The following is a 25,073-nucleotide window of genomic DNA, read 5'->3' on the forward strand; positions in this document are numbered from 1 at the left end:
TTCCCCACCTGGGCTGGAACCAAGATTGTCCTGTCCCTTCTCAGCATCCCCACCCCCTGCCCGAGGGTCTTGTCCCTGATGATCCACCATCCCTAAGGGGGACCTTTTATTTACATCCCTGATGTGGGTCCCCCAAGATGGGAATGTTTGTCCCACAACAGCCGAGATCTCCTCCCCCCACAGGCACTGTCCTAGTTCCCAATCCTGCTTGTGTAGGAGTCGTGGGGGATTTGGAGATTAGGCGGCTCCCCACAATCCCCCACTGGGGCCTGAGCCCTGGAGCTGGTGTGGGTGGGGCAGGAAGGTCCCTAGCTAACAGGTTCTCTCTCGCTATCCCCCACTCCTGGTGGGTACAGGATGAGAGGCAGCAGCTCAGGTTCCTGAGGGCCATCTACCCCGCGTGTCTTGCTGCACAGGACGGAGGGCAGGACACGCTGGAGCCGCACTGCTGCAAGGTGGCTGTGGTGGAGAGGATTGTGGTGAGTGGGACACGTCATCTGGCAGCTGGAGGGAGCAGAGAGACATGGGATTGGCAGGGCTATCGCCGGGCTAATGGGTGGGGGCTGGGTGGTGGTGGAGGTTGGCAGCAGAGGGCAGGGATTGCTGAGGCTGAAGGCTGGGGAGAAGAGAAGGGAGAAGTTGTGAGATTGGGCAGTGGGGGAATTGTGGGGCTGGAGGACACCTGTGACTGGGAGACAAGGAATCCCATGGTCCCAGCTCGGTAGTCAGGTTGGTGCTGAATGGGGGCAGGTTTGACAGGGAGGAAGAAAGAAGGGGATTGGGACTGAGCTGGGCAGGAATCCTGGAAGGGGGACAAGTCTGATGGGCAGGAAGAAATGGGTGGAGCAGGAGGTAGTGGGGGATCCTGCTGGCCATGTGGGGCACTGGCTGTGTAATCTCCTCACTGGGAGGTGTCAGTAGGACCCGAATCTCTCACGTTCCTTTATCTCCTTCATGTCTCACAGGAGCTCATTGAGGAGCTTCCGAAAGACTCTCCACCCAGCGCCATCCTCGCCAGCTGCCTGGCTGCTGTGGGCAACCTCAGGTACCGAGACAGCCCCCTCTTCCCCCCCCCACCCCCGCTGGCTCCCCTAACCCCAGTGCTGCTCAGGCCCAAGCTGGGAGTCACTGACCCTCCCACTCCCAGGTCGGTCACCTCCCAGGAGTGGCTTCTCTGGCAGAGCTGGTGGGACCGGAAGGTTCACTCTCTCCTGGCTGGGCTCGTCTTTTCACTCCACTAACATTCCAGGGGCCTTGGGGAGGGGCTCACTCCCGAGCTCAGATACAGGAGGGGCAGCAGGCTCCAGGGAACAGACGCTATTCCTGTCCTGCCACTGTCTGTCTGTGACGCCTTGGCCTTGTCATTCCCTAGCTCAGTGCCTCACTTTCCATTCTCATCAGCCTGTGCCTATATCCCTGTGGTTTCGTGTCCGTGTTGGTGACAGTCCCACCCCGTACTGCGCAGTCTAATACCAGCTCCTCTCTCTTGCCAGCACCATGAAACCAGCCCTTCAGCCTGACCTAGCGTCCCGCCTCTTGAAAGCTGCCCTTGGCTCGGTCTTCACCCTGGGCACGGAGATGGACACCATTGACATCCAGGTACATCCTTTGCCTCAATCCTCCTCCTCTTCCAGAGTGGTCCTTGTCCCTGCTCCCTTGGTTCGCTGGAGCTCCAGATTTAGGGTGGGGTAAGCAGAGATGGAACAAGCTGCAGGGTTGGATCCTTCCCTCTAGAGGATTACCCTCTTCTTTCTTTCCTTCTTTCTTTCTTTCTTCCATATGCCATATTTTGCCCAGCTTCCATCCATAGCAACTTGGCTGTTTCCTACTATTCTGCCTACAAGACCTTCTGTATACACCTGCTAAGCTCATGGTTCGAAGATCCAGGTGTCATCAAGACTTGCTAATTGCCTGCAGTGGGATGTGAATGAGAGAGGCCAGGATATGTGTTTGGGAGTCTCACCAGTGCTTCCCAGAGACCCCTCTTCCCATCCTGTGGCAGGTGTAGGCCCAGTTTCCCTAACTCTGACCCATGATTTTCAGGCTCTGCACAAAGTCATACCAGAGCTCCTGGATGCCATGCTGGGGAACCTGCTGGCAGAGTCCCCAGATGCAGACAGGCTCCACTTCATCTTGGAGGTGAGTCCCATAAGGAGGAGTGGGATCCAATTTTACCTTAACTCTTTGGGGGCTGGTAAGGAGAGACTGGCAGATCCATTTTCTATTCTCTCCTCCTAACTGGGACCCCAGTGGGGTGTCCTTGGCTGGGGAGCTCAGTGCAATTCAGTGTCAGGTCCTGCTTTCTTGAGGGACAGAGGAAGGAGCTGGGACTTCTCAACAGAACCAGGCAGAGCTCTGGCTTGAACTAACCACAGGGCCCCTGGTTGTCTTGGGGAGTAAGAATATGAAACCCCCTCTTCTCCCGCCCCCCCCCCCAAACACACACACACCATGAGATTCCAGAGATAGTTCTCAGAGAAGAGGCACACACTCCTTCCTAGAGAAACAGGAGGACCCCAGGGAATCAGCCCTTCTCTCTGATATGCTTTGAAATTCCTGGGGGGATTGTGCTCTCACTGACTCCTGACATCCCACCAAGGATTTTAGTGGCAGGGAAGGGGGAGGATTCAGTCTCTTTTCTGGTGAACTGTTCAGAAATCAGGAGTTCTGGGAGGATGGGTACAGCCCCGATACCGAACCATGTCCCAATCTAGAGAGACCCTGACAAGTTGTGACCTGCAGGATACAAGCTGCATCCTGGGGGAAAGAATCCCCTTCTAAAGCTCTGTGATCAATGACTCAGCTATTCTCCCTGCACATAATGTCTCCGGCCCCTGGGGCTAGTCGGGTGGGGCTCATTTGCAAAGCACCACCTGCCCATTGATCCTGACCTGCCTCCTTTCCCCACAGCATGTCAGCCCCTGGATTGTGTCCAGGGTGCCCCAGGAGAGAGCCAGGGCCATTAAGAGCAGCACAGCCCTGCTGAGATACACAGTCACCCTCCCCGAGTTTGACGTAAGTGACCTCTGACCCCAGCTTTCTGACTCCAGGTATAGGCGGGCTGGCTCCATGGGCTGTAGGATCTGCTGCTGCAGGGGCTGTGGGTTCGGAGTGTTCCTCTTGGGAAGGCAGAGTCAGAGCAGGGAATGAGATAGGCTTGAGTCAAGTTCTTCTTCTCCTGGTCAAGTGTTGTCCCTGGGCCTTGAAGGAGATTGTCATAATTATAAAGGGAAGGGAACAGCCCTCCTGTGTACAATACTATCAAATCCCTCCTGGCCACAGACACCAGAATTCTTTTACATGTAAAGGGTTAAGAAGCTCAGGTAACCTGGCTGACAGCTGACCCAAAGGACCAATAAGGGGACAGGATACTTTCAAATCTTGGTAGGGGGAAGTCTTTTGTTTGTGCTCTTTGTTTTGGGGGTTGTTCGCTCTTGGGAATAAGAGGGACCAGACATCAACCCAGGCTCTCCAAATCTTTCTGAACCGGTCTCTCATATTTCAAACTTGTAAATACCAGCCAGGCAAGGCGTGTTAGGTTTATCTTTGTTTTCTCAACTTGTAAATGTTCCTTTTTGCTAAGAGGATTTACCTCTGTTTGCTGTGACTTTGAACCTAAGGCTAGAGGGGGTTCCTCTGGGCTCCTTGAATCTGATTACCCTGTAAAGTTATTTTCCATCCTGATTTTACAGAGATGATTTTTCCCTTTCTTTCCTTATTGAAAAGCCTTCTTTTTAAGAACCTGATTGATTTTTCCTTGTTTTAAGATCCAAAGGGGTTGGCTCTGCATTCACCAGGAATTGGTGGGGGGAAAGGAGGGAGAATGGTTAATTTCTCCTTGTTTGAAGATCCAAGGGTTTGGATCAGTGTTCACCAGGAAATTGGTGGAGGAGTCTCTCAAGGCTTCTCAGGGAAGGGTTCTAGTGTTTGGGAGGGAGATATTCTAGCAGGGAGGTTGACAGAGTTTCCCAAATAACTCTGAAATGATTTGGGTGGTGGCAGAAAAACCAGATCTAAGCTGGTAATTCAGCTTAGAGGTTCTCATGCAGGTCGCCACATCTGTACCCTAGAGTTCAGAGTGGGGAAGAAACCTTGACAGGGAGCATGCTCCAGCCCCTGCTTGGCATCCCAAAGCAGCTCCTGGCTCCCTTGGCAGCAGAGCAAATGAAGGGTCTGTCTCAGGCTCCTCTCCCCCAACATCTCCTGCAGAGCGACTAAGGGGAAGGAGCCTTCTGGCCCAGGGGGGACAGGGAGCTGACAGGAAAATGGTGATGGAGTCTCCTCTCCTCTCCCTTCCATTAGATCTCTGCAGAGTTCCCTAGCCTGGGTCACCACGTGGCCCAGCTGGCTCTCTTTGTGAGTGACCCAGACCAGGACATCAGCCGGCAGGCCAGGGAGGGGACTTACCGGCTGTACCAGCTGCTGCTCGAACAGAGGGGTAAGGAACCCACTGAGACACGGAACCCAAGAGGGGACTGAGATTGACCACAGGTGGCTAATGGGACCCCAGACAATTTCTGTCAGCCTGACCCCAGCTGGAGAACAAATCTCTCTTTGCCTCTCTTCTTCTCCACTCCGCTGGGCAGCCACCAATGGGATTAGAAGGAGACAGAAACTGCAACCAGAATGATCAGAGTGTCTCTCTCTCTCTTCCAGGGCTGACAATACACGAGGCAGAAGATCTGTGGTGCTGCGACTGGCATCAGGACAGCAGGCTCCTGGGCTATAAAAACACAGCCAGGGTGGGGGAGATAAGGACACTGTGGCAGGATATGACACAGCTCTGGGAGTGGGGCTGGCTGGGGTCCCTGCAGTGGATGCCTCCTGGAGACAGGAAAAGAGCCCACTCCTTATTTCCAGCTCAGAGTTCCTCATCCAGCGCCCAGTGGGACAGGCTGGTGCTAAAGGCCCCACATTGGAACCTCGCTAGTTGCTGTCATTTGAGTGTCTTACACGGAGCCATTGCTACGTGGCATAAGGAGAATCCCCGGGTGGGTGAGTTAATAGAGGATTATGGCTCTGGGTGTCTCTCTGCTCCTTGTCCCCCTGGCTGATCCCCAAGTGTCTGAGAGGAAAGCACTGGGTCAGTCAGTCACTATTGCTCGATCAGACCCTTGTTTAATTCCCTGCACCCTGTAGAAGCAGAGAACGGAGATGGGGTTTGCCCAATTCCATTGCCAGTCAGGAAGCAGAATGCCCCAACCTGGGAACTGGGTAGTGGACACAGTGAGCTCCTGAGCCAATATGCACCACATGCGCCCTCCTCGTGTCTCCAGACCCGGCCAGGGAAGGGCAGAGTATCTGGACCTCAGCCACTGTGCCAAAGAAGCACATTGTCACTGACCCAACTTGCGACTACTTGCTGCACAAGTAGAAAATCAAAGACCCCCCCGCCCCCGTCTCACAACTGTGCTGAGAACGTCCAAATCTTGGAACACACCATAACCCAGTGCCCCCAGATTGAAGTCAAAGGTGAAATGAGTGATTTCCACAACATCAAAGAGAAGGCCTTGGAATGGCTCCTGGATCTACAAGTGCATCTACACAATGCTGCTCTATAGATGCCACGTGAGAGAGACTATGTGAGCTTGTCCTGCCTCCCACAAGCTGAATTGCTGCAGCAGAAGAAAAGTTTCCTAGGAGTGTCTGTGATGGGGACTGGGACATGAGTCTTCTTATCCTGTTCAGGTTGCAGATTGGATTCCCTTTGGCAGAAACCAAGGAGCTGCCAAGGCCATACCCAGCTACTAGAGAAATCACTAATTTTGGGGGAATAGACCTTTGGTCTGTCAGCTCCAACCCTCTCCCCTACCCGCACACTCCTCTAGCCACTGAGGAGCAGGAGATCTCTCTGCTGGAAGCAATACAGGGTCCCGTATCATCTCTGTGCGCTGCACAGCAGAGTAGGCCCTGCTCACCTACATTAGAGATCTATTTCCAACCCATCATGGCCCCTGCGATCAATTGCCCTCCAGGAAGAGCCACTGCAGGCTATGTTCCCTAAGCATCTGCCACCTTTTCATAAAGGGGCTTCCCTGAGCCATGGGACCCTGAGAGCCTCCTGGGGAATGAACAGCCTTGGCTACAGCAGCTCTCTTACCCTCTCTTTGGGGCACCAGACGCTCAGGCCATTCTATCTCCAGGACTTGGAGGCTGGCTCTGGGCAGTGTGCTACAGCCTCGTGTCCTGTTGGTCTTAGGTCTTTGGAAAATTCTTCTCTGCGGGGCAGAGAAAAGACTTCCTTGAGACAGCAATGCCAACGATCCACCACCCCCTGCTGTGTATTAGCCAGGCTGGGCTTCTCCTCACATATGCCATCCTGGGGGAAGCCGAGCAACTGCTGGGGTACAAGGTAAGCAGCTGCATTCGACCTAGGAGATTGGGGCGGGCCCAGGCCTCATTCCCATCCAATCACCATTTGCTGGCCTGGGAGCAAGGAGCCTAGTGGGGACTTCTGAACTTCATGGACTTGTGTTCTTAGGATGTGATGCTTTGCTCTCACTCCTGGGAAGGGCAGGAGAGTCCCCTAAGTGCCCTCTGTGAACCTTTCCTGACCCACAGAGCTGCACCCATTTCCCCATGGCCTAGTGTCCATGTCACCCGAATCACCACCTAGAGTTGCTCCCATCACTGGCAGCCTGGGAGGCCAAGGACTGATGGGTGATGACGACTGGCCAGGCAGTTCTGAGTGTGGGGGAAGCTTGTCCTGCTGCTGGCAGGGCTGGACCCACTCCAGAGAGAATGGGAGGATTCAGTCAGCAGGGGCTGCTGACCTGCCCCGTTCACAGGGCTGCCATCCTGTGGCATCAGCATTTGTCACTGGGGTGACTTGGGGTAAGGTCTCAACCTCCCCGCATGCCACTTCACTGCTGTCAGAATCCCTCCTGCCCTACCCGGATGGGGATGGAGGTGGGGGTGGAGGAGAGGGTTCTACCAACTTGAGCGGTGTCCCCAGGTGGGTTGGAGGTGGAACAGCTGTCAGGGGCACTGAGCGGGAGGTGGCAGGAGCTAACCCTACAAGGAGGGGAATTGGCACTGGAGGTCACTAGAGAGGACAAGAAGCCTCCATCCTGGGGATCAGGAGGGTGAATCCACCACTCAGACATGAGCAGCTTCTGGGTGGAAATGGTGCTGGTTCCAGGTGCCCTTAATCCTCCCTGATTCCTGGGCAGTGTCTCAGTCTCTGACATGTTCTCCTTCCCCTGCAGGGGGAGGATGTCACCGCCAAGCTGATGGGTCAGCTCCGCAGCATCCGGCAGTTGCACCAGGTGCCTGAGCTGCTGCAAGGGCTGAGCCTCAACTGATGCCCTTAAAGGTTCCCCTCCCACGTTCAGCAACTCCCGCTCCATGCTGCGGGTACTGCTCTGTCTCACTGTAAATGGGGGGCTAGTGGAAGGGGAAATGGAGGCCCCTGTCACTGACAGAACTCTCTCCCCTCTCTGTGGACCAGGGTCCTTCCCTCTCACCCCAAACTTCCTTCATCTGGGGTATGAGCTCTTCCTCTCACTCCCATACCCCTCCCCTCTTTCCTTGCTCTGACCCCCATCCCATTCCCTGTGCTCCCAGGCAGAGATCTCCCTGCCCCATATGGCGCAGAAGGACCTTTGTGCCGGAGCTACAGACTGTCTGCCCAAGTGAAGCTCAGGAAGCTCCACATTTCAGGAGGGGAGGATGGGACAGAGGCTCAGCGCCTGCTTCACCTCTTGCCCTTTATTCTTCCTTCGTCCCTTCTATGGGCTCTCAGAGACTGACATGAATAGGAACCTCCTCCCCACCTGTCTTCTAGGCCCTGGGGTGTGTGACAGCCTCCCAGATGGGGGTAGTTAGAAGCTGGGCCACCTCAGGGAGCAGTGGGGACAGGTAACCTTGTCCTAGGAGACCAAGCAGTGCTCGTTCTCAAAGAGGCTGAGAGGGAAGACCCCGCTCCCTCACTGAGGTAAGAGCCATTGACTTCTTTGGGCAGATGGCAGTGATGAGCTGGAGCTGATTCGCAGGAACCGGTTGTTAAATTTAGAAACCCTTTTAGAACTGGTTGTTCCAAGGCAACCGGTTCTAAAAAAGCTTTTACATTTAACAAAACCTCGGGCAGCTGTCCACCCCGTCTCTGTGCCAGCTAACCTCCCCCTCCTCCCCTGATCGCTCCGCCTTCCTCCCCCTCCCTCTCCCGTGCTTCCCGCGAACTTCTGATTCGCGGGAATCCTGAAACAAGCAGCAGGTAGGTAAACTGGGGCTGGAGGCCGCGAGGAGGGCTCCAGGGAGGCACAACGTGGCCCTCTCTGGCTCCAGCTGAGCGGCTTCCCCTAGCCCTGGCCTAGCCCCAGCCGAACGCCCCAGCCCGGTCCTAGCGAAGCACCCCTGGCTGTGGCCCCAGTGGCTCCGGCCCAGCTCGGGCCCCGCGGCGCCAGTCCCAGTCCCAGCCGAGCGGACCCGGCCCCAGCCCCAGGCAGTGCGGTAAGGTGGCAGGCAGTAAGGAGAGGGTGTTGGAAGAGGGCAGGGGAGTTCGGTGGGTTATGGGGGGTTGGATATGGGTCGAGGTGGTCAGAGGGCCGCGAACAGGGGGATTGAATGGGGGCAAGGGTCCCGGGGGGGCTGTCGGGAAGGAGCAGGGGTTGGATGAGACGGTGGCGGGCAGTCAGGGACAGAGAGAAGGCATGGCAGGATGGGGCAGGGGTCCTGGGGGGCCATCTGGAATGAGAGGAGGGGTTAGATGGGGTGGCAGGGGGCAGTCAGGGGACAGGGAAGGGGGGTGGATGGGTCAGGGGTGCCGGGGGGGGGCACAGCCCCCTCGTGGGGTGAGGAGGAGGGACACCCTTTGAACGGATAGGCTTGGACTTAGTGGGGCCTTTGGAGAAGAGTAGCTCTGGCCACAAGTATATCCTAGTCGTGGTTGACTATGCAACACAGTATCCAGAGGCGATACCACTACAGTCCGCCACGGCTCCAGTTATCGCCAATGAACTCTTGCAGATCTTCACACGGGTCGACTTGCTGCGGGAGATACTGACGGACATCATCGTCTACAGTGCCAACTGGAAGGAACACCTCCAGCATCTCACGAAGGTGCTGCGGGCACTGAGCAAAGCAGGGCTGACCGCAAACCCAGCCAAATGTCACCTGGGCCAGGAAGAAGTGACCTACCTGGGCTATATGGTGCTCCCTGCGAGAACGGCTGACGTGGGATCCAGTACTGATCCAACCTGACTTCACAAGGCCCTTTATCCTCCAGACAGATGCCACGGAGGCAGGATTGGGGGCTGTACTGTCGTAAGAGGTGGGGGGAGAACACCACCCCATTTTGTACCTGAGTAACATGTCCCTCCAACCCTATTCCGTCTGAGTGTTACACTGGCCAGGAAAGGCTCATGTGAATGCAGATTTCTTTTCCCAAGTTGTGGGGGGGGAAGGGGAGGAGATGACCAAGGGTCTGCCGGCCCAGGCAGCTGTCTTAAGGGGGAGGGTGTGTGATGGGGCAGAGCAGCCCCGCACTGGTATAGCAGGGGTTAACCCTTCCTTCCTGACAGAGGAAGCCCTGCCCCGGAAGTTCTGCTGGCCATGCTCCAACTGGAGCTCAGATATAAAAGCCTGCAGATCAGCTCAGTCTGGACTGACCCCCGGAGGGGAAGGACGCATGCTGCTAGCTCCTGCACAGAGAGGGCCTGCGAGCCAGGATCCAGGCATCAGCCCTGCCTAGGCACCACCGGAGACCCTGACGGAGGACAACCCAGAGGAGGAACAGACCGGAGGATCCCTCACCGCAGAAGCACTGCCATTCCCAGGGGAAAGTAGAGATAAATGGCGTTAAAGCTGTATCACCTCTCGGCGTCTTGCAGGCGGATCCCCGCCGAGCGAGCGGCAAGTAGAGCTTGCCGCTACCAGGGCCCTGGCTTGGGGCTCGTTGGAGAGGGTGAGCCTGAGTCCTCCTACCCGCTCACCCTGAACCGTACAGGATTATATGGACTCTGGCCATTAGACCGCGCTACACCGCGGGCAAAGGGGGATTATATAGACTTTGGCCGCTAGGCTGCGCTACCCCACTTGCGAAGGGGGATTAAATGGACTTTGGGTGCAGGGGAGGGGCGCAGGGGAGGAGGAGAGCAGGGGAGGGGTTCTGGCTACTGGAGGCCTGGATGTGAGTATCTCAATCCGACCTCGCCGCCATGTCAGCTGAGTCGCGCTGTGCATTGGGCGGAGCTGCTCAGAGGATTCAGGGGGCCCGGGGTCTTTGGCGGTGAGTCCCAGGGCGGAAGGACCCCCTGCCACTGAAGAGCAGGAGCGGAAGAAGCTCCGGGGGCCCGGGCCCCGCGACAGTTTTCTGCAGCCCCCGGAGCATTGGGAGGGAAATTCTGGACATTTTTAGATTTTTACAAATTCCTCCCAGACGGCTATTTGAAAACCAAAAAGCTGGACATGTCCAGGAAAATCCGGATGCACGATAACCCTTCCATGGGGACCCCAGGATCTGCAGCTGCTGCCAGCTATATGGTAAATCCTCCAACTCAGCACCAAACAGCTCTTCCACATGCTGCAAACTGGCCTCACTGGCTGACTATGTAGGAGAACAGAAACTCTTTGTTACAGCAGGAGAGTCTCTTCAATGCTGCACTCTTTGCATGGCTTTCAGAGGTCACCGTGACACACGACTACCCTGCCCCAGGAGTCTCTGAAGGAGCTGCCTGCGCACTCACTTGGCACCCACCAGTAATGGGCTCTGACAGTGGCATTGCAGAGGGAGCTGAGCAGACCGTCCCTTCTATGACTTCCTGAATTGCTGCCAGGACTGATTCTAAGAGAAGAGCGGATTTCTCCTCTGCGCTAGGGAGATTCCCATAGGAAAAGCAGCTGTGGTGCGGGAGGGGGCAATACAAGCAATACCCCTGAGCCCTTGAATAGCAGCAACTAGGACTTTGGGAGCCAGGGGATTGGTGTGTCTTGCTGGGAGAGCAGAGCTGGAGAGCAGAAAAGGGCATTGGAGGAATTGTAGAAAAGTCAGTGTCACATCCGGGTCATGGGCAGCCAGACCTAGTGCTCAGAAGCAGAGTCTACACTCAGAAGACAGGAGTCGAGAGTCAGCTGGGTCAGGATACTGGAAGAGCAGAAGCAAAAGACCAAATTGTGTTCAGACCCTCAAATCAGATGAGTCACAGCGAGTCACATGCTGCAGAAGACAAAGGAGCCTCGGGTGTTCAGACAGCTTCTTGTTCCTGCTGTTGGTTTAAGGAGGTCCCGGGGGCCGATTAGCTGCTCTGAGACGCTGCCAATAGGCCTCAGGGATGGAGCTTCAAACTGGATCTGGACTTTGAAAGTCCTAGGTAAGCAGTTTTTCGTAGGCTTCCAGGTGGCCTGCTGGAGTGTGGCTGCTCCCATGAACCCTGCAGACCCGGGTTAATGACCCATGGGTCATGACTCTGAGTGATCTCTCCCCACTCAAACCTCCTGCAGAAACAGTCTCCAGGATCCCGGACACGTCCTCTGAGAAGAAAAAAACAAAGTCATGATGACAACTAGGCTATGGAACAGGAGCCCCCTCTTTTTTGCAACAGCCCCAAGTGCCCAGAAGAGTGAACGGTTCTTACCTCCAGGAGATACATGGGATCTTCCATCTCAGCTTCAATGGGACTCATGTTGCTTGTTTTGACAGGATGAGATCATCTGTCCCCACTGCTCTCTGAGCTGGGCTGGCTGCAGCATACATCTGTGGAAGAGGCTGGGCCAGAGACTGGAAGAGAGATGTTACAGTCAGGGTCCAAGCACCCAGACGGAGAACAGAGGGTCTGAAACCGAAAGGCTAAGCAATCAAATCAGCAAATTGGACAGAAATTTTGTACCGTACAGGGACATCAAATAAGATCTGTTAGGAAAGCGGAGATGTTAGTCTGGGAACTGCTAAGGCCACGATTGTGACTCTTAAGATTCAGTTGGATTCACTACAAAGTGTGTTGTGTTTTGCTTTCTTTTGTTTTGTCTGTTTGAAATTTGTCTCTTTCTCTTGCTTAGTATCGCTTAAATCTCTTCTTTGTTACTATGCTTCCCAAAGCACCTCAGTGTTGTGTGTGTGTGAGTGAAGTGTGAGTCTCCAGCCTACCTAACAGGCTGAGCTGTGCCCTGTTTCTCTGAAGGTAGTGAATAATTTCGGAGTGGTGCTGGGCACAGAGTCCACAGGCAGTTCACCAGACATCTCCTGTGAAGCCCAAAGAGAACAAAGGAGCAGGAGAGATTCAGGCGCCACTGACCCATGGGAACTTCCCATAGAAGAGGCTACACAGTGCTCCAAACACAGCCAGCAGAATCCCTCCCACAAGCTGGGCCATGTCCTTCCCCTCCCAGCCCCACAGCTTCTACCCCACTCCAGCCTCAGTAACCCCTCCCATCTCCCTTGTCTCCTCACCCAGTCTCCAGTACCAGGCTATTTCCATAATGGAAGCAGGTTTGTACCAGAATTCACTCACCACTAGATCCTGGCCACTAGATCTGAGGCTGCTCTTTTTGTCCATGGGCATAGCAGGTTGTTTTCCCTTTGCAGGATCTCTGACAGGTCTTGCTGCTGCTCCCTCAAGATTACCAGCTGCATCTGTAGCTCTGCCTGCACTTCCTTCTGCTTCTGTGAGTTGCCGGAGAAACCTCGAGCCCTGCTTTGGCTGCTTAACCAGTCCCTGGAACTCAAATGGGAAATCTCATTTAGGGGGGACGGACCTTCCTTCAGTAACCAAGACTTCCATGAGCCCTCATGGATGACAGGGGAAATTCAGTCCTGCTGACTGCCAATAATCAATGAATCTACTCATTGTTAGGTGCCCTCTGGTCCTCCATTGATAGTCACTCCAGCACCATGGCAGTCTCTCTGCCTGGTAATTCGGCCCTCTGGCTGGCTCACTACCATTAGTCCACTCCTTCCTGGGTCACGCTTCTTCCAAACAAAGTCCAAAAATGTCTTGAACAGAAACAAGGCCTTCCACCCTCGTGGGGAGCTCTTGGTCTGCCCTTCTTGGGTTTCTATGGTCTTCTATGTCCCTTCCTTAGAGACGGTGGGAGAACCCAGTCCTACCCTGGACTCCAGGTTTTGGCCAAGGCCATATACTGAACAGCTAGGTCTGCTTCTGCACTTTTGCTGTTGTTTCCCCTTGTTTCCTCTCAGGTGGGCCTCACTTGGTCATCAATTTGGTCTAGCTCCAGGCTTTGCACCCACAGGTCAAGCTACCCTGGTATATACCCTCCTCAAAATCCAGCCCATCCTGGGAGCAGGTTCTATCTTGTCCAGTATTCATCCCTCACCATCTCATCACTATCACCGGCTATGCACTCGTAAAGTCTGGGTGCGCGGCATCTCCAGCTCCCCAGCCAGCTTCCTCACCAGAACTCAGAGGCCATCCTTCTCTTCTGGAGTATCCCAATGCTCTTCCTGCAGCCACTCATTCTCATTAACACTGCTTGCAGAGCCTTCTTCTGAAGCCACTAGCTTCTTCTGTAGCCTTTTTTCTACTGCCGCTGCATCCCCCAAAACCTTTTCCATCAGGTCTCAGCACGCACCACTGCTCAACTCTTGTGCCTGATTCATCTCTGTGCCAACCATTTCATCCTTCACTTCCCTGCAGCACCCGACAGGGTGTGTTGGAGGAGGGTCTGCAAGGTCCATGGCCATCCCTGCCATCTCCACCTAGCCTGCCTCATGTGTGTTGTCCAAGAGGACATCTCCTTTCTTTCTACCTTCTTGTGGCCCTGGCCCCTCCTTTTGCCACTCAGGGTCTTTCGCTATGGCCTGCTTCTCTGCACCCAAACAAAGAACTTTTGTTCCCATAGTGGCATTAGGCTATGCTTGTACACTTTCTCATGCCCTGCTTTCCTGGGCTAACCTTCTCAGCAAAGCCCCAGCATGCTCTCCGAGTCTGCTCTTTTTGTCCATGGGCGTAGCAGATTGATTTCCCTTTGCAGGATCTCTCACAGGTATTACTCCTGCTCCCTTACTGGATCTGTTGCTCTGCCTGCACTTCCTTCTCCTTCTGTTGGGTTTCTAGGAGCTGCTGGAGAAACCCCAAGCCCTGCTTTGGCTGCTTAACCAGTCCCTGGAACTCAAATGGGAAATCCCACTTGGGGGGACGGACCTTCCTTCAGTAACCAAGACTTCCATGAGCCCTCACGAATGACAGGGAGAATTCAGTCCTGCTGACTATGCCAATAATCAGTGAATCTACTCATTTTTAGGTGTCCTCTGGTCCTCCATCGATGGTCATCCCAGCACCATGGCAGTCTCTCTGCCTGGTAATTCGGCCCTCTAGCCGGTTCACCACCTTTAGTCCACACTTCTGGGGCTCAGTTTGTCACACACTAAAAGTCCAAAGAGGTCTTCCCAGAGAAAAAAGTTCTTCTGCTCTCGCTGGGGCTCTGGCTCAGCCTGCAGCCCCCTTGCTGGGCTTGGTAACCTCTCTGGGTGCATTTATGCCTCCTTCTTTGGGGCCAGTAGAGGAACCCAGTCCCACTCTGAAACTGGTAGCAGCCCAGGGCTCTGTACTCAACAGCTAGGTCTGCTCTTTTCTCTTTGCTGCAGGTTTCCCTGGGCACATCCTACCTCTCTTCTCAACTTCCCTTCTAGGCTTTTCCTGCTGCTTTCAACTTCCTACCTAGTTCTCATTCCAGTGCATAGCCCAGCTAGGCTTTATTGCCGCTGAAGTCTGGTTCTTTCGGGGCCAATACATGATCCCTCTGAGGTAGGACTCGTTCTATAATCAGTTTGGCTAAGCCTCAGGCTCTGCAGCCCAGGGGAAAGCACTCTCCTTTCCCTGTTACAGACCTGCTCTGCCCGGTCCTGCTCTTATTGGGCTGAGGTGAGTCTTGCCCACATGCTCAGGGTTTAGCTGATCGCCATATTTGGGCTTTTCACCTTCCTCTACAGTATAAGGTATGGTTCACTTACTGGAGGATTCTCTGCACCTTAAAGTCTTGAAACCATTATTTGAAGACTTCAGTACTTCAGACATAGGTCAGAGGTTTCTTACAAGAGTGAGTGGGTGAGTTTCTGTGGCCTGTATTGTGCAAGAGGTCAGACTAGATGATCCTAAATGGTCCCCTCTGACCTTAAAGTCTAGGAGTCTGTAGCAGGCCTGGCACCACAGCGTCCTTTGTGGCAGGTGCCGGATGGGTGCCGGGGCCTCGCCTCGCCTCTCTCTAGTCTCGGTGTTTGCCTCTCTACGGGCCGTCTGTTACTGTCACTCGGTCATACGCTCTTCTCTCCCCCAGTAGGCGCGGTAGCGTGCCCTGGTGAGCGGAGTCTATATAACCCATCTTAGGGGTGGGGTAGCATGACCTAGTGGCCAAAGTCCATATAATCCCCCTTTGCAGCAGGGTAGAACTGCCTAGCAGCCAGTGTTCATATAAGCCCCCCTTGCAGGTGGGGTAGCGCTGCCTAATGGCCAGAGTCCACATAATCCTTCATGGTTCAGGGTGAGGGGGTAGGGGAACTCGGGCCCACCCTCTCCTCTGAGCCCCAAACCAGGGCCCTGGTAGCGGCATCCTCTACTTGCCACTCGCATGGCAGGGATCTGCCCGCAACATGCTGAGCGGTAATACAGCTTTAACGCTGTTTATCTCTACTTTCCCGCTGGGAATGGCAGTGCTTCTGTGTCAAGGGGTCCTCCAGTCTGTTCCTCCCCTGGGTCATCCTCCGTCAGGGTCTCTGGTGGTGCCTCGGCAGGGCTGACGCCTGGATCCTGGCTCGCAGGCCCTCTCTGTGCAGGAGCTAGCAGCATGCGTCCTTCCCCTCCGGCAGTCAGCCCAGACTGAGCTGATCTGCAGGTTTTTATATCTGAGCTCCAGCTGGAGCATGGCCAGCAGAACTTCTGGGGCAGGGCTTCCTCTGTCAGGAAGGAAGGGTTAACCCCTGCTATGCCAGTGCGGGGCCGCTCTGCCCTGTCACACACCCTCCACCTTAAGACAGCCACCGGGGCCGACTGACCCTTGGTTGTCTCTTCCCCTTCCCCCGTCACCCAACTCGGGAAAATAAAACTGCATTCGCATGAGCCTTTCCCGGCCGGTGTAACACTCGGAAGGAATAGGGTTGGAGGGACATGTACCACCGCATAATCCGTGTGTTTTGAGTCCTTCATACTGTTAATCCACCTGAGGGGTGTGTGGTCTGTTACCAAGGAGAAGGGGTTCTCTAACAAATAGTACCTCAGCGCCTCGACTGCCCATTTCACTGCCAGGACCTCCCGCTCTATGGTGGAATACCGGGGCTCTCTGGGGAACAGCTTGTGACTCAGGTACAAAATGGGGTGTTCTTCTCCCCCCACCTCTTGCGACAGTACCGCCCCCAACCCTACCTCCGAAGCGTCCATCTGGAGGATTAAAACCGCTCCCCTGCCCATGGAGTGTCCTCTTTTTTGAAAGTTCAAATATGGTAACCCTACCCTATGGGCCAAGCCTCCATTCCTGACAGTTCAGGGTAACCTCTCCCGGCTGCTTGGCCTGCCTGCCAAGACAGAGGACTCAGGGATTTCCATCAGGCTGCTCGGTTGCAAATGCAGCCACCCAAAGAAGTGAAGAATGGAAGTGAAAGAGCAAAGCTGGACCATCCGCTGAGCTGCTGCAATCAAGCGAGCAGAGCCTGGGAGAGAAGAGGGAAAGCTCGAAGGTGGCTGGTGGCTGTAGGGAGCCAGGGGAGGAGAAATAAATAGTTAATGAGGAATCCTACGAGCTTTGTCTTCTGTGGTGAAGGGTTTAAAATGGGTCTATGTACTAGCACATTCCACTTTAAAATAGCTGGGTATGGCTGAAGGGCGGGTCTATAAAGGTAAGAGGTCACTCTAGGAGCGTCAAGTCTCAGATTCTGTCCCTACTGCCTGCTTCGACCAGCTGCTCTCAACCCGACACATCCCTCAGGTGGGAGCAGGGATGAGCTCTTTTTCTGGAGTGGCCGCCAGAATCGGGACAGGATACATGTGGCCAAGGAACTAGAGAGGCCTGGGGGTCACTTGCAGAGTTGCCTGTTAATGCAGCTCTTATGGGGGAGCACGGTAGGGGACTGTGCACTCAGGGGTGGTGGCGGGGAGGGTAATTTAACCATGATTCCAGGGGCTACTTTGGCATTTGAGAACTCTAGTGTTTTGGCAGGTAAGTTAGCAATTAGCTGGCAGGAGCCCTGTATCTAATTCCTTTATAAAAGAGAGAAAATTCAATCAATATTAGACCCACTGAGCTCTAATACTAACGTGGTCTGACATCTTGTGGAAAATCACTTTAGGGACTCAGGTTAAAATGTGAATGTATATTCTTACTTTGTTACTAACTCTGTAGGGAGAGACCCTGTCAGGACTCCTGGGTTCTATCCCAGCTCTAGGAGGGGACTGGGGTCTAGTGGGTTTCAGTGGGGGGCAGATACAGCTCTGATAATTATAGGAATATCAGAATGGTCAGATCAATGGTCCATATAGTCCAGTATCCTGTCTTCAAGCAGTCCCAATAAGTCTCTGTTTCCTGGCCTGGGAGTTGAGGCTGCATTAGGGGAGGGAGCTTCCCTCTGGGTTTAAAGCTGGTACCTGCCTTTTCTGATCCCTCCTCACCAAGAGCGTCTGGCACCTTCATTGCTGAGTCTCTGCCGCTGGAGATGGAGCGGCCCAAGCAGCAGGGCTAGTGCAAGGATATTTTGCGCACTAGGCAAAACTTCCACCTTGCACCCCCCACCCCTGTAACATCGGTTCATTGAGGGGCAAATCCCAAAGAGTCTTTATAAACCCCAGGGGCCAGCCTGCCAGGGGCCAGCCATGCCCAAGGGCTGCTCCTCAGACCAGGTTCCCCCCTCCCCGCCCCCTGAACGCCCCTGGAGGTTGCACAGCCCCCCCAATGAGTCCTCCCCTCCCCACCCCATCCTGAGTCCACTCACTGGCTTTGCCAGGCTTGGGCCACTGCAGCAGCTCAGCATGGAGGAGCTGCCTTCTGGAGGCACCGGAGAGCCAGAGCGTCCCGCTTCCTGGGGCAGTGAGACCCAGCCATGGAGGAGGCTGCGCGGCGCAGGGGGCAACAGCCCTGCAAAGGCGGCGAGGGCACCACTAGCGGGGAGCAGCCACACCCCCGCCCTTCCTGCCTAGGCTGCGGCCCGGTGCCCTCCCTCCTGGGGGCTCCTGCAGCAGATACATGCGGGCAGAGGCCCCCGTGCAGCCCCCCAGGTCCCGCCTCATCACACTCGGGCTCTGCTGTGCCTGGGAGTGTGAGCCACCACCACCGCTGGCCCTCCTGGAGCAGGCTCAGGGCACCACACCCCGGTGGTGGCTCCCATGCCTGGGAGCCGCAGAGCCCGAGTGCAGCAAGTGGGGAGCTGGGAGGCACATAGGGGCTGGTGCCCACATGCATCTGCTGCAGCCTGCAGGAGACCCCGGGTGGGGGGCGCCAGGCTGCAGCCTGGGCAGGAGGGGCAGGGAGGCGTGGCTGTTCCCCGCTAGCGATGCTGCCACCTTTGCAGGGCTCCTGCACCCCTGCTCCGGGCCGGCTCCTCCATGGCTGGAGCTCACCGCCCCCGCAAGCCGACACTCTCGCTCTCCAGTGCTTCTGGAAGGCGGCTCCTCCCTGATGAGCCAGGGCACTGATTTTTGGCGCCCCCCAGGGCCATCCTTAGGATTTATGGGGCCCTATGCAGTATTATTAAACTGGTGCCCCTAAGCCCCATGGCAGCCTGAGTTTGCAGCCTGGCAGGAGGCTGGGGGGTGGAGGGACAAGGCAGAAAGAATAATAAGACGCCCGGCCCGCCTCACGGTGGCAGAGAGTCACAGTTCCCCGCAGAGACCCCTGTACCTTCTCCCTCTCGCAGAATGGTCGTGCAGAAGGTACCTAATTAAAAGCACTAAACTTGAGAATAAAAAAGGTCAGTGACAGGTTTTTTGATATGCCCCGAAGTTTGTCAGACATTTATTTGCAAAAATTTTGTAGTAAGGGTGAGTCAGCTGTCTTGCTGAATACAACATTCAATATTATGGAATACATGATGCAGCTCTTCTCTGTTTTACATTTTCTTAATCAGTATTTCCAAGCTGATTTTATTTTTTCTAAATGTACTCTTAAGCCTTCATAAAGGAATCATTCTAGATTACTACATATTTATCTCACTGAAACAGACATTATTTTAAATTAATCAGTCACAGAGCTTTAGTGTGTTCATAACAATCATAGAAACAGAGAATATCAGGGTTGGAAGGAACCTCAGCAGGTCATCTAGTCCAACCCCCTGCTCAAAGTAGGACCAATCCCCAACTAAATCATCCCAGCCAGGGCTTTGTCAAGCCTGACCTTAAAAATCTCTCAGGAGATTCCACCACCCCCCTAGGGTAACCCATTCCGGTGCTTCACCACTCTCTGAGTGAAAAAGTTTTTCCTAATATCCAACCTAAACCTCCCCCACTGCAACTTGAGATCATTACTCCTTGTTCTGTCATCTGCTACCACTGAGAACAGTCTAGATCCATCCTGTTTGGAACCCCCTTTCAGGTAGTTGAAAGCAGCTATCAAATCCCCCCTCATTCTTCTCTTCTGCAGACTAAACAATCCCAGTTCCCTCAGCCGCTCCTCATATGTCATGTGCTCCAGCCCCCTAATCATTTTTGTTGCCTCTACTGGACTCTTTCTAATTTTTCCACATCCTTCTTGTAGTGTGAGGCCCAAAACTGGACACAGTACTCCAGATGAGGCCTTACCAATGTCGAATAGAGGGGAATGATCACATCCCTCCGTCTGCTTGCAATGCCCCTACTTATACAGCACAAAATGCTGTTAGCCTTCTTGGCAACAAGGGCACACTGTTGACTCATATCCAGCTTCTCGTCCACTGTAACCCCTGGGTCCTTTTCTGTAGAAGTGCTGCCTAGCCACTCGGTCCCTAGTCTGTAGCAGTGAATGGGATTCTTCCGTCCTAAGTGCAGGACTCTGCACTTATCCTTGTTGAACCTCATCAGGTTTCTTCTGGCCCAGTCCTCTAATTTGTCTAGGTCCCTCTCTATCCTATCCTTACCTTCCAGCGTATCTACCACTCCTCCCAATTTAGTGTCATCTGCAAACTTGCTGACAGTGCAGTCCACGCCATCCTGCAGATCATTAATGAAGATATTGAACAAAACTGGACCGAGGACCGACCCTTGGGGCACTCCACTTCAAACCAGCTGCCAACTAGACATGGAGCCATTGATCACTACCCGCTGAGCCTGACAATCTAGCCAGCTTTCTATCCACCTTATAGTCCAATCATCCAGCCCATACGTCTTTAACTTGCTGGCAAGAATACTGTGGGAGACCGTATCAAAAGCTTTGCTAAAGTCAAGGAATAACAACACATCCACTGCTTTCCCCTCGTCCACAGACCCAGTTATTTCCTCATAGAAGGCAATTAGGTTAGTCAGGCATGACTTGCCCTTGGTGAATCCGTGCTGATTGTTCCTGATCACTTGCCTCTCCTCTAAGTGCTTCAGAATTGATTCCAATGTTCATTGCTTTCAGAAAAAGGGAACACTAATTTACTGTGTGTGATCTCCACAACAATACACATTTATAAAATTCTACCAACTTTAAAAAATATGTTTCCAAAGATTTTAGGCCTAACAAATGATTTTATATCTTACTAAGGTACTGATTTGGCTTAAAACTAGTTTATTAGATAGTCAGAAGGAAAGAAAGGGAAACTCTTTGTCCAGCTATCTAAGGGCTCTCTTTGGGAGTGAGGAGGGGAAAGGTGGGCGGTGAAGGGAGAAACTGATCGACAGAAAGGACAGGAAGATTTTGGAAGTAAGTTATTTTACTATAGTAATTAAAAACGGTATTTTAGATAAGGGTGGTCTTTTGAAGACTTTATTTAGAAAACCATATGTCTGAAAATCCAAGCATTTAAAGCTAAAGATGATTGTGTATCTAAAAATCTATGCAATGATTTTTTAGAGATGTGATTTTATAATCATCACCAACTCACTAATGAAATATTTTTAAAGCAAATTTTAAACCAGGGGTAGGCAACCTATGGCACGGGTGCCACAGGCGGCACGCGAGCTGATTTTCAGTGGCACTCACACTGCCTGGGTCCTGACCACTGGTCCGGGGGGCTCTGCATTTTATTTAATTTTAAATGAAGCTTCTTAAACATTTTAAAAACCTTATTTACTTTACATACAACAAGAGTTTAGTTATATATTATAGACTTACAGAAAGAGACCTTCTAAGAATGTTAAAATGTATTAGTGGCACACGAAACCTTAAATTACAGTGAATGAATGAAGACTCGGCACAGCACTTCTGAAAGGTTGCCGACCCCTGTTTTAAACTAAGGTCCTGTAGACTGACATGTTCTAAGTAAATAATGTTTTCACCTCTTAGCCGGAAGTATTACAGTCATGCAGGACTGTTTTTGTTAGTACATTCAGAAACTGACAGTAGATACCTGGAGTTTGGCAAATGCCTGTAAAAATGTCTTCATTACCCCTTGAATGGCTCTTTAACAGTTTCAGTGTTGTGCTAAGAGATCTGGCAGGCTGGAGGCTTTTTCTCTTTTAACTACTAGATCCCTTTCCCAGGAGCCTGCAGGAAGGGTCAGAACAGGGATAGGAAAAGCAGGCGGCTGGACACTAAGACCCAGTGGTGCCCCAAATTTCCAGGTGTCCTACCCAGCTGCCTATGCCTCAGGTCAGCCCTGGGCGCCCCCAACCACTTGGTGCCCTGGGTGACCGCCCAGTTTGCCTAGTGGTTGCACCGTCCCTGCCAAGCAGGAGGAACTGAAGCTTCTACAAACAAATGAAAAACCAGTGAAGTGATTCCTATTAAACAGTGAGGAACTGCAGTGACATCTCTGCTCAGTCTCAGGTGCCCAGAACAGAGGCAGCTCCCTGGGATCCAGGCCTGTCCCAGCCAGAACAGGGCTGCTGGAAAGTGAGAGAAATGGATCCAGCCTCCCCCGGATTTGAGCTCTGCCTTCAACGCTCTGATTCGCTCCGTCCCCAGTGAATGTGACTCTGGATCCGGACACAGCTCGTCCCCACCTCGTCCTGCCTGAGGATTGCAAAAGTGTGAGATGGGGAGACACATGGCAGGATCTGCCCGACACTGAGCTCCTTGTGCTGGGCTGTGAGGGATTGACCTCGGGGAGTCATTGCTGGGAGGTGGAGGGGAGAGAGGCTGGGCTGTGGGGGTGGCCGGAGAGTCTGTAAGGAGGAAGGGACAGATCAGCCCTGAGGATGGGATCTGGGCTGTGGGGGATGTGTTGGATCAGTTCTGGGCTCTCCCCTCCCCTGTGACCCCCCTGCCCCTGAGCCGGCCCCCAGCAGGACCCGGGTCTGTCTGGACTGTGACCGGGGGCAGGGGACATTTATCGATGCTGCTGACGAGGCCCCGATCTTCACTTTCCCGCCGGGCTCCGTCGCTGGGGAGAGAATCCGACCCTGGCTCCGGGTGCTGGGGGTAGGATCCCGGCTCCGCCTGTGTCCCTGAGACCATCGTTGGGGGGGGGGGTGAGAGAGGAGCCTGACATCGGCCCTTCTAGCCTCACACAGTGTGGTCTCTAGGACCTGCCCCTGGGACTGTCTATCAGGAAGTCTCTGCGCCCCAGGCAGGTGCACCCGGGCTCAGCTCTGGGCAGTCTCTGGTGTCACACCATAGAGAGCATTAGGGCGGGGAGGCAGAGAAGCCGATCTCGGCACTGCCCAGGGATGGTGCAGCCCGTTTGCTGCTCTCCTCTATGGTACAGGAGGACTCTGGGGATCCCTGGTCAGTGTCACTCACATGTGGGGGAAGAGCCCCTGGGAATGAAGAAATGGGCTTCTCTAGCCACAGTCATCCTAGTCTCTATGACCTGGAGGTCCCCTGTCTACCCAACCCCCATAGCTCATCTCTATGGCCCCTGAAAGCTCTTCCCCCTCCCTGCACCCCAGGGATGGGAGGGGGAGGGGGCAGATCCCCTGGGGCTGCAGGAGGAGCAGAGGGGCCCTGAGGGCAGACGTGGGGCTGCAGGGGCAGAACTGAGGGCAGGGCTGGGGGCAGAAGTGATGTGAGGGTTGAAGAGTAGAATTAACAGCTGGGCTGGGGACAGGCAGACGTGGGGGTGGCAGGGACACAGAAGTAATTAGGATTTGGGGTTTGGGGGAGAAGCTGGAGGCTCCCCAGGAGCAGGGAGCCTGGGAGAGGGAGACCCAGAAACTGGAGAGTGTGACCTACAAGTCATGAGAGAAGGGAGGCTCTAGTGGGAAGCGCTTAGAGGGTGTGGAGGGTCAAGTCCAGGGTAGGTTTAACCAAACCGGGGGAAAGAAATGAAAGAATAAAAGAGAAAAAATAAAGTAAAACCGGTGTAAGGACAGAAGCCTGGAGAAAGTGGCGGGAAACTCAACAGAAGAGTGAAAGCCAAATTGTCCTGAGAGGGGAAATGCTCTGGGGCAGGCAGCAAGAGCGGAAGGGATCTCAAGCTGCAGTGGGGATTCAGGATCCGGATGCCTAGCAACGTTAATAGCTATTAGGCATGGATGTTAGTCATGTCCATATTGACTGTTACCAGACCAGAACATCCATGGTTGTTATGAACGAAAAGGAATTGCTCCTTGGAAATTGATACTCTCACCACTGGAGCCTATTCAGTTGCACTTCGTATTGGCAAATAACTGACTTTTTGGTTCGCTGGCAGTTTTGCACACACACACAAAAACCCAGCAAACCAAAGAGAAAAATCATTATTTCGGACGGCAGGACTGGCCTCGTTGGCAGGAGCAATTTTAACTACTTGGACGCACTTTAATGCTAAGTAGGACTTGCTGTTTATGTTTATAACATGTCTCCATCTCTTATTAATTACCCAAACGTTTTCTCATTGTCTCTCTTGCTGAAGACAGATTTCCAAAGGTGGTCAATATCTCAGCCATGTCATTTGTCCCTCCGCTTCATACACTAACAGGCCTCCTTCTCCAGCATTTTTTCCCCTTGTTGGATAGAGAGATTCACTTACTCAGCCACTAGGTCTAACAGATCCTGATAACAGCAAAACACGCAGAAAGCAGTGATCAGTTACTCACAAGTGGGCAGCTCATCAAGATGATTTCGTCACACTTGCCCCCAGTGCCGGACAATGCAGCTTCAGCTTCCGTTGGTTTCACAAATGTATTGATCCCTTTGTGTTAGCTTTTCTTAGATTTCTCATTTCCATGCAGGGTGACCTGACAGCAAGTGTGGAAAATTGGGACAGGGGGTAGGGGGTAATTAGCGCCTATATAAGACAAAGCCCCAAATATTGGGACTGTCTCTATAATATCACGACATCTGGTCTCCCTATTTCCATGTTAACTCCCCTCCCAGGTTTGGGGTTAGTTCAAATCAGCTGCTTCTAACTTTGTAGCTACTTTATCTTTTATTGGCCTCACAAAGGAGATTACTCTGTAGCACTAAGCATCACTACTCTGCCATTCCTTATACATGCATCATTCTCCTAAAGATTAGGCTGTGAAATGCTATCAAAACAGATTCTTAAAAGTCTCAGCAGGCTGTATCAGGGCTAAATGAGCTTCCTCCCCTGTACCAGCTGTTCTTATTCCATGTTACTCTTTTGGCTTTTGTCAACCCATGCTGATTTGCGGAGGAGGAAGGGGAAAACACTTTTCACGGTGATGGGTTCTACGTGCCCCTCACTGATCCAGCGTTGGACTGGGGGTGCCCTGCCCCTCAACAGGTACATAGCCTGCTCCCAGCGGAGGAAGAATTTAAAAGGACACCGATAGCCGAGGGGAAGGGGGAATGAACTGCATGTGGCACCAGGCAACAAGGCTGGCGCTGAGAGCTTTGCCAGGAGCGGCAACAGCTTTGTGAGAGTTTCTCCAACAGCAGGGACTTGGATTCCTCAACACCCCCGCCCCTTTGGGAGATGAACCCTGAGAGCGATGGACTGACTGAATTGGACACAGAGGGAATTCTGCTACGCCAGCTACGGTGCCCCAAACTGAGGAGCTCCAGATGGATAGGAGGTGACAAAATTTGGGGCTGGTCAGTAACTGAACATTTTGAGAGACCCTCAGGGCACTGCGCTGACCCCCAATGGACTGGAAGGGCCTGGGCCTAGGTTTGGGACGTATGAACTGTACAGGCTT

General features: G+C 53.6%; 1 protein-coding gene across 1 annotated transcript in view; it reads left to right on the top strand.

The window, feature by feature from the left end:
• Positions 1 to 1,434: 1,434 nt before the first annotated feature.
• The window catches only part of LOC127030066 (maestro heat-like repeat-containing protein family member 7), a 67,967-nt gene continuing 44,328 nt past the window's right edge, over positions 1,435 to 25,073 (top strand). Inside the window, exons 1-4 of the mRNA XM_050915973.1 lie at positions 1,435 to 1,599; positions 2,044 to 2,139; positions 2,911 to 3,015; positions 4,303 to 4,438. Of these exons, the coding sequence (XP_050771930.1) occupies positions 1,498 to 1,599; positions 2,044 to 2,139; positions 2,911 to 3,015; positions 4,303 to 4,438 (439 nt within the window). The 5' untranslated portion in view covers positions 1,435 to 1,497. The remainder of the gene's footprint in view (positions 1,600 to 2,043; positions 2,140 to 2,910; positions 3,016 to 4,302; positions 4,439 to 25,073) is intronic.

Source organism: Gopherus flavomarginatus, chromosome 10, assembly GCF_025201925.1.
Source record: "Gopherus flavomarginatus isolate rGopFla2 chromosome 10, rGopFla2.mat.asm, whole genome shotgun sequence".
NCBI classification, from domain to species: domain Eukaryota; kingdom Metazoa; phylum Chordata; order Testudines; family Testudinidae; genus Gopherus; species Gopherus flavomarginatus.